At 35.8% G+C, this 13255-nt stretch overlaps 1 protein-coding gene across 16 annotated transcripts in view; it reads right to left on the bottom strand.

Moving 5' to 3' along the window:
• SGIP1 (SH3GL interacting endocytic adaptor 1) overlaps positions 1 to 13255 on the bottom strand; it is a 192255-nt gene that overhangs the window by 112473 nt on the left and 66527 nt on the right. For all 16 annotated transcript variants that reach the window (XM_081057283.1, XM_081057282.1, XM_081057296.1 and 13 more), the window contains exon 2: positions 532 to 595. In XM_081057283.1, the coding sequence (XP_080913409.1) occupies positions 532 to 595 (64 nt within the window). The remainder of the gene's footprint in view (positions 1 to 531; positions 596 to 13255) is intronic.

The following is a 13255-nucleotide window of genomic DNA, read 5'->3' on the forward strand; positions in this document are numbered from 1 at the left end:
GTATCCACAGGGTGGTTTCTGGCATTGGTTTGTTATTCACAGCCAAAGAGCCTATCGTTCCTGTAACTTCTATTGGTTGATTTGCAGTTCTGCTTGTTCAGAATCTTGGCATCTCAAGTAACAAACAGCTTTGGGATGTTATCGAGACTGATTTCTCTTTTTGGCTGGCTAGCTCTAATCTACTTAAACAGGTGTTTGCTTCTTCATTTCAGTTACTCAGGCAGTCCCAGAGGTGGAAATGAATAGTTTTAGTTCCCACAAATGTAACAGTCACACTTCCTGCCTCCCAGGACTTCTGGGAAATGTGGTTCTCGGGTTATAAAGTAATAATAACACACGATGAAAAATTGAACATGCGATGAAAAGTCTTCCTCTTTTTAGGATAAATCTGTGAACTGTTTATACCAAACAACTACAGTTTTCCCAGATAGAAGAACAACAGAATACACGATGTCCAAGAAAACTCTGTGTGTTCTAAAAGTGACAATGACAACAGCAGCTCTTATGGAGTCAAACTTTGAAAATACATACGTAGAATCAGTGTCCTTTTCTTTCTTCCGTATTCCAAAGGCCTTCCTTGTACGTTTTTTCAATCCTGTGGGAAAACGACAAGGGTCAAAGAAATCTATTTTCTGTTTGAATGTTCTTGGCAACATTTAAGTGAACATATTTTTAAAGTTGCAACACATCACTTCAATTTGAATGTTCAAACAACAATGAAAATTTCCTCAGTTGTGTGTGGATGCGCATATGATTCACTCGTATAGTTTTTAACAAATGTTTATCAAAGAGTCAGCACTATTTAAGTTCTTAGTACCATAAGCAACATAAGAATGGAAAAGAATGGAAAAGAGATGGGGGCCAGGTATAAAAAAAATCGAAAGTTTAGAATATTGTTATTCATTACCCAAATTGGCACTCTGCCAAAAAAAAAAAAAACACCCAAATTACGGAATTAGAAGAATAATTTCTATATTATTGAGAATTGGATAATTCTGAGACACAGATTATATAAACCATACCAAGAGAGCTACAGTGACCTGAGTCATCTTTTTATCCCATATTCCCATCTCATCTTTTCCTACTTCCTCAGTTCTGTGGCTCAAATGGATAATTAACCATTTCCTGAACATACTTCAACATCTGTATTCCCGTGTCTCTCTCTTCTTTCTTATGTGATCCTTATCTCTGGTTAAAATGCTTTTCCTATTTTGATGATACTTAGAATTTTAATTCATTTTTCAAGGCCTACTCAGCCAAATGTACTTAGCCATCTCTTCGGTGAAGATGTCTGTCCTAGGGCATAAGAAACCAACTATTCTGTGATTCCCCAAAACGTTGCTCTTATATGTGTTGTAATATATCAACTATTCCACTTAGTAGTTCTTATGTCAGTTTCTCTGATCGGCTGTCAACTTTTCTAGAACAGAGGCCAAGGATCCTATATTCGGGACATATACCTAGTACAAGTACCAGATAATATATGTTGATTTAAAATATTTTCCAGAAAGCATCATTCAGGCAGCACTGGGGGTGAGAAGTCGCTTTTCTTCCTTCCTGGACAAAAACAAACCCAGTCTTGATTCTTCTGTTCTCCTGTATAGACTTTGTTTGAGACTCCTATTTCCTGTATGTTCCATAGTTATATCTGTGACTTGTGTTTTTTTATGTTCGTATTATTCAAACACGCTAAATGCCTATATATTTAAAACCTTAAGACTTTTTACTGGTGGTTTGGAAAGTCTTCTTGACAAATTGGAGTGGAAATGTCACTGAGTTTCACGATTTGTTTGGCACTACCAGGTGGAACAAAGGGAAAAACTCTGACAGAATCAATGATTTGATGACATCATCTTCCAAAACATGTGACTCAGCTCAAACTGCTCAGGTTATCTGAGTCATTCGTTATTTGGCTCTAAGGTACTACTCAGATATACTCTCCAAAACGCTTCTGTTCAGTCTAATTTTGCATTTTCATAGTCATTCCATTTAAGACAGTTAAGTCTTTAAAATGTCAATGTTTGTTTGAAAAACAAAAACTCCTCCCATATAAAACTACTCTCCATTTCTCTCCACCTGAGTTTATAGGAAAACAAACTTACTGACATTTAAAACACTACCCACTGTAATATTTAGGAACACCTTACCTTCATTCATTTTTAACTTTGATTGTTAAAAACTTTCTTCCTTCTCACCTCTAACTGCCTTATCTCCTTATAGGGACTAAAAAGTCAGTTAAAATCATCATTTTCTCCCTATAATTTTCCTTGAGCTTCAAGTCTCTTCATTGGCTTCTCCATGCTTCTAATTTAGCTTTGGGTTCACCAGGAATGCTATATTCACCAATCACTACCGGTTTTTATAGGACCATAAAACAAATGCTATTATTATCTTATGTTTTCATATCACTTTATTTTCTGCAACTTGCCCATGACTAAGAAATAACATACCCTACCAAATAGATCAGAGAATACATGCAAATTTCAGTAATTCTTGTATTAAATTAGTAACAGATCAGGCAATAGTAGTTTTCCATAGACTGTCCTGTTTTTGACCACCGAATTTGGACAACAGTCAATATGAGCTAGGTCATGAACTTCATGAGTTGTCCATTTGCCAGTGAAAAGGGCACTGGATCAGGATTCAGGAGACAGAATCCATTCCAAGTATCATTTTTAATTGTATAGCTGAGTCCAAGTTATATTCTTTTTGTATTTTGATCTCTTAGTCTATAACAAATCAGCCAATAATAAAAGAAAGAATATGCAAATGTTCACAAAATGTTATGCTAATCCATAGCTTTAGTTTCATTGAAAGTCATATTTCCTATACATAGAATGCAGCCATACATGAAATGTATACAGAAATGTACCAAAGATATGACATTCTAGAAAATAAAAACTAATGCAATTATTGAATAAGAAAAAGTCATTGAAAACTTTTTCCTCCTTAAAAAGTGGAAATATTTGGAAAAAAAAAAGTGGAAATATTTGAGAAGTTTAGGAAAATGTGAAGACAACTCTGAAAGACTGAAGCAAACAAAGTTATGAAATGTAAAATTTATTCATATCTTAGTAGCTCTTTAAGAAGATGCAGGAAGAAACAATTATACCAACTGTTAAAAGTGAATGAAGGGTGAAAAAGGGGAAGGGATTAAGATGTACAAATTACTAGTTATAAAAACAGTTATGAGGATGTAAAGTACAGCATAGGGAATATAGTCAATAATATTGTAATAACTATATATGGTGTCAGATGGGTACCAGACTTATCAGGGTGATCATTTCATAACCTATATAAATGTCTAACCACTATGTTGTATACCTGAAACTGATATAATATATATATTTTTTATATTAAATTTATTGGGGTGACAATTGTTAGTAAATTTACATAGATTTCAGGTGTACAATTCTGTATTACATCGTCTATAAATTCCATTGTGTGTTCACCACCCAGAGTCAGTTCTCCTTCCATCACCATATATTTGATCCCCTTTACCCTCATCACCCACCCCCCACCCCCTTACCCTCTGGTAACCACTAAATTGTTGTCTGTGTCTATGAGTTTTTCTTTCTCATTTGTTTGTCTTGTTCTTTTTGGTTTATATACCACATATCAGTGAAATCATAGGGTTCTCTGCTTTGTCTGTCTGACTTATTTCACTTAGCATTATACTCTCAAGATCTATCCATGTTGTCACAAATGCTCCTATATCGTCTTTCCTTAACGCGGAATAGTATTCCATTGTGTATATATACCACGACTTCTTTATCCATTCATCTATTGAAGGACATTTTGGTTGTTTCCATGTCTTGGCCACCGTAAACAAAGCTGCAATGAACATTGGAGTACACATGTCTCTATGGAGAAATGCTTTCAGATTTTTTGGGTAGATACCCAGGAGAGCGATTGCTGGGTCATATGGTAATACTATTCGTAATTTCTTGAGAAACCTCCACACTGCCTTCCATAGTGGCTGCACCAGTCTGCATTCCCACCAACAGTGTATGAGGGTTCCTTTTTCTCCACAGCCTCTCCAACACTTGTTACTATTTGTCTTATTGATGAAAGCCATTCTGACTGGGGTGAGGTGATATCTCATTGTGGTTTTCATTTGCATTTCTCTGATGATTAGCGATGTTGAGCATTTTTTCATATGTCTATTTGCCATTTGTATATCCTCTTTGGAGAAATGTCTCTTCATGTCCTCTGTCCATTCTGATATAATATTTTTTCATTAAAATTTATTGGGGTGACAATGGTCAACAAAATTACATAGGTTTCAAGTGTACAATTCTATGTAATATTGTTGTCAACTATAATTGAAAAATTTTAAAAATTTAAAGTGAATGGAAAGGTGTGATCATGTCTTTTGAGAGTTTATTTAAAAAATTCAAAGAAATTCTTCAAAAATCAATGATAGTCAAAAATCTTATAGGAATAACAAGTTGAATATATTATATCTGATAATCTGATAAGCTTAAAAAAACAGTATATCTAATTATTTTCCACTTCTGACTCCAGAGTTCCATGAAAATTTTAGAGTCAATTTTTATAGTATAACTGTTTCTGAACTGTGTTATGAATTTTTGTCAACTATGTTTTACCCAAAATGGGAGGGGGAAATAAATTAAGTGTTTTTGAGAAATGAAGTGACTTTTCCCTTGCCAATATCAAAATAGGGAGCCTTAAAGGGAAAGAGTTTTATTGTCCTGAAGATCTGTGATTAAAACAGTTTGCTCCCAAGCTGTGGAATTGAGAACATCTTCATGTATGTGTCCAGAGCTGGCGTCTTAGATCAGTAACACAGGAAGTTTCGACTGTGCCTTTAGCTTCTCTTCACCTAATTTATATTCTTTTAGCTTCCTTTGGTATTATGGGAGAAGCTAGTCATGTCTGGGAACGACAACCACAACAAAATTAAAAATAGAATGATTTTTAAGAGGGTAGGAAAGCTTATTGCAAAATAGGCAGTCCTGGATATGATGTTACAAGATAATGAAATAAAGCAACAAATATAGAAACTGACAACAGCAATGTCTCTCTCTCTCTCTCTCTCTCTCTCTCTCTCTCTCTCTCTCTCTCTCTCTCTCTCACACACACACACACACACACACACACACAGTATGAAGAAGTTTCATTATTATAATACTACTAGCTATTATTAGTGAGATCCTACCTATTGGCCAAATACCAGTTGCATTGCATATGTTGTTTCATTTAATTCTCTTACAATCCTTGTGAAAAAGTAGAAGGTGTTGTTGTCTCGAGTTATGAACCTAAGTTAGGTTTTATTATCATCATCTCAGGGAGGAAACTAGAAGCTCCTCTTCCTCCACTGTTTCCCCAAATCTTAGAGTTCTTCAGGACTTTGTTCTAGGTTCCTCTACAAACTCTCCTGGGGGCGATTTCATTCACTTGTATGGTTTCATTTGTCATCTGTATGTAGATAAATCATAAATCTGTAGGTGAGAGCCAGTACTATTTCATGAGCTCCTGAACATACAGTACTTCTTTTTATAGTCAGGCTTCTACAAATAGACATTCAATTTCTTCGAAAGCCTTTAGGCTCTATTTAATTATATATATATATATATATATATATATATATATGTATATATACATATATATATGTATATGTATATATATACACATATACACACACACACATATAATATATATTATAATATATATTCAAAACTATAATATGCCCAATCATTCAGTTTAAAATTATTTTCTGAATGAAATTTCCTTAAAATGAAATAGCTCTCCACTGACTGATGGATGGATAAACAAAATGTCATATACCCATACAATGGAATATTATTCAGTCATAAAAAGGAATGAGGTACTGATACATGCTATGACTTAAATGAACCTTGAAAACATTATCCTGAGTGAAAGAAACAAATACCAAAAGCTTCATATTGTATGATTTCACTTATGTGAAATGTCCAAAGTAGGATATTTCACTGATACAGCAAGAAAATTAGAGTTGTGAGGGGCTGGGTAGACGGGGAATAGGGAGTGAATGCTTAATAGGTACAAGGGTGATAAAAAAATGCTGGAACTAGATAGTGGTCCTGGTGCGCAACATTAGCAATGTACTAAATACCACTGAATTGTATACTTTAAATGGCCCCAATGGGAAATTTTATGTTAGGTGTATTTTATCACAATAATAATAATAAAAAGAAATAGTTCAAGCCAGATTATTCTGTGATCAGAAGGAGAAAAGATGGGAGAGAGTAGAGAAGAAAAGAATCAGAAGCAGGAGACATGCGGAAGGGAGCAGAATGCATGGCCTTCTTAGGAATCCAAAGATCTCAGATCAAATCCCAACTCTTGCTGACTGTCATTTGCAGCAACATTGATAGAGAATCGAAGAGGCACCACGTTACTTTCAATATAAGCTTCATGTTCTCACAGGGACGAGGTGTGGAGGGACAGCCTCAGTTTCTCTCTCTGGAGAGCAAGGGGAAGTCCGTGCTTGTTCACTGAATACCTCATCTATGCCAGGTACTATGTGTGCTAAGCACTTTAGACAAATGAACCCTTAGGTATTACCCAGAAGGTATTACTAACCCCTCATTGTATGGATTAAGAAATAGACTGAAGGTGATTAAGTTCCTCTTCCAAATCACTAAAACAAGTGGTAAGACCAAGATTTTGGAGCCGGGTCTGTTTGGCTCCAAGCTAAGCAACTTACAGTATCCTGAGCGATGCCTGGTATACATGGACACACTATTAATGTTTACCTAACAAGTTTTTAAACAAACATCCACTCAATGTTTATGGAACAATTAAAACAACAACAAAAAATTAACGACTTTTCCTGATGTTTGCAATCTACATTCCATGGATGTCCAGTTTGGGGATATTTATTAATGTACATGGAAGTATTAGGGAAGGAGAAGGAGTCCCAAACTGCACAGTAAGGACCTAGCTAAATGCACAGGTGTCGTAAGGACAGGGAACAGAGACCAGGGGGAGGGGTGTGCCATGATCTTACCCGAGTTTTAGGTGAAGAATGTGCACAATGGCACATTGGAAAGCTTAATTTATTTCAAAACACATATCATAAATAAAAACTAATAGATGTAATTTGTTAAGTACTACTTAAGATATTTCAGGAAATATGTCAGTAACTTCCTTATCTTAACCCAACACAACCTTATGAGGTGGTAGGTATTATTGTATTGATTATACACCATGTGGCAGAGGGTGTAACTTGTGCCACGTCACACAAGTAGTACCAGACAGACCACATTTCAGAATCCTCTCTGTCTGACTCCAGAGTCCATGCCCTTCATGTCTGTGGAATATCTTTTTGTTACTCATCACAATTCATGTTGCCCTCTTATTGAAAAATAAAACAAAAACCTTGACTTTTTTAATTGAAAGACATTTTTAGGAAAATTAGGCTGCACAACTCTTAAATGCAAAGACTGTATTATGTGTGTTTAATCTCTTCATGCTGCCCAGTGAACATAAGGAGACCCAATAAATGTTTGTTAAATGGATTATTTTTGTAATCAATATAAATATTCAGCAAGAGTCTTCATCAACTTGGAGGGTTAGTCAAAGGTGAATCACATCTAATGGAATTACTTATTTTCTGCAAGAACCCAGGCTAAACATTTGGTCTCAGTAATAAAAACCAGGCAAATTTAATTGTCCTGGGCGTAATGCTGCATATTGATAGCAACTCTGGACTGACAATATCTATTCATTATGATGTCCACTGTATTTCTGTCAGGAAAGATTCAGAGGTTTTGCATATCAGCTCTTCCTCTAAATTTTAAATATAGAGACTCTAATCCAATTCAGATTCATTGTCATAAGATGGTCTTACAGAAAGATGTAAGACCAGTTAAGTAAGAAGGAAGCCCGTTCCTCCCATAATTTTTTAAATGATGTTTATGATTTCCAGTGCCTAAGATAAGGGAAGTACTTAATAAAGGTGAGTAACAGAAAATCCAAAAAGTTAAGTCCAGTGTCTAGCAGTACCTGGCACATGGTAGTCATGCAACAAATGTTTGTTAGTTGCAATTTTAACCAAAATTGTTCTGAATTGGTGGGTATGTTCTCTTTGGTCTGAATGCTCTTCCTTCCTTTTTATGTGACTCAAAGGAAATCCAGATGATCTAGTAAGCAAAAAACCTTTTTACACGTTGGTACCCCATCATTCTGAGGAGATAAGCCTATTGGGGGAAATGTGCATCATAATGATATACTCCATTAACACTAAATTGCAAAAGGGTCTAATACAGATGGCACCTTGAAGATCAGATTTGATATACGGGAGTCCATGTTAGTGCATGTGGGGATGGAGTCCCAGAGAGCAGTGTCCAGGCTGTCGGCCTCACGGGAAATGTGCTGGCTCGGGTAGTAGGTGGTCATCGGCTGTGACCAGTTGGCCATTGGCTGTTACTGGTTAGCCATCAGCCACTGATATAACTGCCGAGGCTAAGCTAGCAGGGGGCGAAGTGTGGATTGCAGACTGCAGAGAGGCTGATTGCAGTTAGCAAGTGAGGTTGGTTGGCAGAGAAGTGGACGGCGGGTTTCGGATCGTGGGGCTCCTGCTTCCTGTGTCTCCAACCCAGCCACCAGTGAGACCATAGTGGTGTGACTCCCCTATCTCTGGCTCCGTGGGTGTGCCTTTTTGGCCTCAGGATATTCTGCGTTCTTATGTGGGGAACGGGACTAGAGACCCCCGCATGCCACTCCGCATGACAGTGTACTAAATAAAATGGAGATTGCTAAAAGGCAATTAAGAACATCAAGGGCTAAAAATAGTAATAATTTTTTTTAAAGAAATATTTAACCTTTTGGTGACATGGAAGAAAATGTCAGAGAAGATGGTTGTGGAACAGGTTTTCCGCAAAAAGGACTTAGTGTTTGCTAAGACAATGTTAATGTAATGAAGCAGCTGAGTGGAATTAGGAAGAATTTTAAGCAGGTGAACAACTTCTGTTACGCTTTAAGTGCATAGCAAGATGCATGGGAAAAATACACAGCTGTAAAGAAAGAAGGAGCTTTGAGCTCTGAAGGACAGGTTCTAATCTCAAATTCGTGATTCCTGTGGCAAGTTACCTGTAACCTCTCCGAGTCTCAGTTTTCTGAGCTATATATCATAAAAAGTTTTGTAGAGTTTAAAGGGGCATAAAAGCCTTATATAACACCTAAAATATATTGTGCATCACTTTATGCAGATTTCTCTTGCCTTTCTTGTAGTTTTGATGGTTATAAAACAACTAGAAGTCAACTATTTTAACTGATTATTTAAGAGCAACTAAATGCCTGATTTCAGCACTTACAGCATCTCCATAGTGTTATTCCTCTGGAAATAAAAATACAACATCAAAATTTGAATATAATTACATTTTCAAAATCTCAAGCTTCTGTTGGTTACAGCGATAATCCCAAAACAAGACAGTCTCACGAAGTGTAATTTACTAACATTTACTAACACTGTAAAAGATAAGCAGGGATTAAGACTTAGTAAGATATACAATAATCTCCTAGAACAGAAAAATATAGCACCCATGAAACCTTTGCTATATGCAAGTCTTTTACAAATTTTTATCAGCTGGTCTTCACAGAGTGATTTGAAAGGAAGCCAGTTTATAATACTTCTACTCAAATTGGTGGTATATAGAATTTGGAGTTTCCAGCTCCCACCCTAGTGGGGAGACATATCATCTTGCTTGGAGAACACTTTAAACACTAGTGACATTAATTAGACCTGTCCCATGAGAATATTATTCCATAAAATGATTTCTCTCTGTCATTCTCCCTCCCCACATTCATTGATTCTCTTCTCGCCCCTCCATCTCGAGACCTTCCTCAGCCTGACAGTGACGTGTAGATAGAACTGAAGTTAATGATCCTGCTCTGATAGACTCTGGTTTTCAGGCATAAATAGTAAAATTCAATTGAATCATAATTCACCAAATCTCATTTCCAAAACATCCCATTTTCAACAAGAAAATAAATCTAAAAGAAAGCAAACTGGATAACAGAAATGCATTTCATATGCCCTTGCCTTTTTATATAACATCCAGAGAGAAAGGAGCAAGTCCTTTGGTAAAATCTCTAAATTGTCACTACATGCACCTTTTAGTGCTGTCAGTTAAGTTCTTCAATGTTGAATTAAACAAGAAAGCTGGAACATGTCCTACATAGAATTCTTTTGGTTTAATTCTAACTTACTACATGGAGGTGAAGAAGTGAACAAGGGGAAAGGAGATTTTCAGGGCACTCCTGACCAACACAAAACGGGCTATTAGCCAACTTTATTTAGTAAGAATCCATGAAGTCCATTTCCAAAATGAAATAGAAATGATTTAAAAGTTAAAAGTATATGAACATGGAGTTATTTTTTTTATAAAGAAGATCAATTATCAGATAAACACACACAAAATAAAGGTTTAAAGGGAGCTAAGTACAGAATTTAGCTCTAAGTTCTTTTGAGAGGCCTTAGAAGCCTCTGGAATGCATGTGTATTGATTTTGTTAGCAAGATTTATAATAATAATGATGATTGTCTTATTTACCTGTCCTCCACCCATCCATCCTTCCACCCACTCACTACCCACCCACCCATCTATCCTTTGGCTATGAATTCCAATAGGTCAGAAAGTTCATTGTCATAAAATTATTCCATTGGACAATATAACTATCAAATTACAATACAAACCTGCTTTTCTTTAGTCTATTCTCACTGGAGGTAGAAAATATCAAGTCAACCGTCTTGGGAAGCTAACCCTTAGTAGGCTTGCACATTTATTAAGCCATCTCCTCAAGCACTTACTTAGGCTAAATGGTCATATTATTTTTTCTTTTCTTTAATACAGATCTTAAATTAATTGAAACATTTAAATTCACGTTTGTTACTCTGCTAATGATTCTCTGATTCTAGGTCCTCATATTTTCCTAGCAAGCTGAGATGGCAACTTTTCCCATCACTGGTCAGTATGCTTTTCACCAGTCTCCCAATACTGGGCAGAGAGATAATTCCAGCATTTTATTCAATGTCTAGAGTCATGCAAACTCCTGAGTATTTGGTATTACGATCAGAAGTTCTTCTTATCTTCTCATTCAGTGGGTGATAGAATAGGAAACAGCGGAACATCTATCATGTCCCTGGAACTCTTCTGGGTGAGAGATACAATATCTAATATTACCCTTCAATTATGTGAGATCAGAGATCAGTTACTAAAACCCTAAGACATCCACCTTTAATTAAGTAGCTGTCACCCACTTCAGCTCCTCCTTACTTATTAATGGGGCATATATACATCATTGTGTGGTGTTGAGGTGAAGAGTGACATGATATGAGGATGTCAGGGGCCAGATCACGCAAGTTCTTGAAGATCAAGTTAAGGACTTTAGATTTTAAGTGCAACAGGCGGTCATTGAAAGCAGTAGAGCAGGAAAGTAACATCATTTAAATACTTTTTTTGCTGCCAGCAATATTTATTAACTAGTACCAGAAAGAGCCAATAATAATTAATTTCTATAATGGTCACTATGAAGTGCTAAATACATAAATAAATTGTCTTTTTTATATCGTCAAATGGTAAAATTATAATGAATATTGTTTTAGTGTTGAAAGTATTATGCTGTACTAATATTTGAAAACTAACACTTGAGTTAGGTTTCATATAGAAAGGCTCTCTAACTAAAATATTTAATTTACTAGAACAGCTGAACACCCAAGCCTTTCTCACCACTTAAGAGTTTACCATTTATAATAGTATATAAATATGTCAATTTGGACAATCCTAATTGAGACTCAAACTAATTAAGAGCTTTCTGTTTAAACACCCGTAACTCCTGAACTCAAACTCTTCATAGAGTTCTATTACATTTGCAGTCAGTTCCCAAAATCAGACTCTAGCTTTACCACTAACTAGCTGTGTGATGTTGAAAAACATCAGTTAATCTCTCAAGAATTCATCTTCCTGAACTGTAAAATACCTGCTTCACACAATGGTTCCAAGTTTTAAATGAGAAAATGGATTTGGATATGAAAATAAAATGCTTTCCAAGCAAAAAGTAATATCATTATTTATTTATACTATTATTATTGCCATTTTAATTGAAGGTTGAAAAACAGTAAACTGGAATAGTATATATCATATAAAAGTAAAGTATCCAATCCAGTGCAGATAGTAAGGTTTCTCTCTTTCCTGATTAATATGAAAAGGGGAGGAAAACATATTTTCTCTCACAAACCATCTAAGAGTATATTTTCCAATTTTTTTCTGTGGAATAATATTAACTTTAAGATTCTATGAAATCTTGCTTAATTTTTAATAATCTGCAAAGCTAATGACAAGTGTTCACATGAGATATGAATAATCTAAAGTTGAACTCCCTTCCAAGCCAGTTCCTTTGCCAAGGTTCCATCTCCAAGTAAAATGGTACCATCATCCCTGAAAATGCTCCATCCAGGAACCTAAGAAGCAACTTTGACTCCTCCTTTCCCTCCCTTTCCACAGACAATCTATCAGGAAGTATTGTTAGCACTCTTTCTTATATACATCCAATCTATTCATTTAGGTTCCTTCCCTTTCATGAAGCTGTCAACTTCAAAACATGGTGCACTTGAAACCTATATAATTTTACTAACCAATGTCACCCCAATAAATTTTTTAAAAAATTAAATCAATTTAAAAAGAGAAAATAAACAACAAAAAACATGGCCTCTAAGATCGGCATGGAAGGGGAAGAAAGCATGAGAAAGTCACCTCACATATTTTACCACCTCGGCCAGGAAGAGACAAAGTTCTGCTTATATACAACTGACCAAAAGGAATTTGGTTTATATGCTACATGGCCTCACCTGGATGTAAGAGATGCTGGAAAATGAAGTCCCTAAGCTGTGGAGGCACTCCCAGTAACAGCTCTGTGCTTTGGAAAGGGAGCTTGGCTCTTTGGAAATCAACTAGCTGTCTCTTCTAATCCCTGCGTGGATGAGCATACCTTCCATTATCATGTCTCTGCAGCTCTGAGCTCTACTCCTTCATAATTAACTGTTCTGCCACTTGCTGCTACTTGTGTTACTGTGAATAAATTTATACCTCAGCCTCAGTATTCTCATCCATCTAATGGATCGTATAGGATTGCTACGAAAACTAAATAGATCATGCATGTAATATGCTTAGCAAAATCAATGGCTTATCATAATCAATATTCTCTAGAAATTGAATCTGAATATAAAAACCCCAGGATAAATTCTTAAA

The sequence above is a fragment of the Rhinolophus hipposideros genome (assembly GCF_964194185.1).
Source record: "Rhinolophus hipposideros genome assembly, chromosome: 8".
NCBI classification, from domain to species: Eukaryota; Metazoa; Chordata; class Mammalia; order Chiroptera; family Rhinolophidae; genus Rhinolophus; species Rhinolophus hipposideros.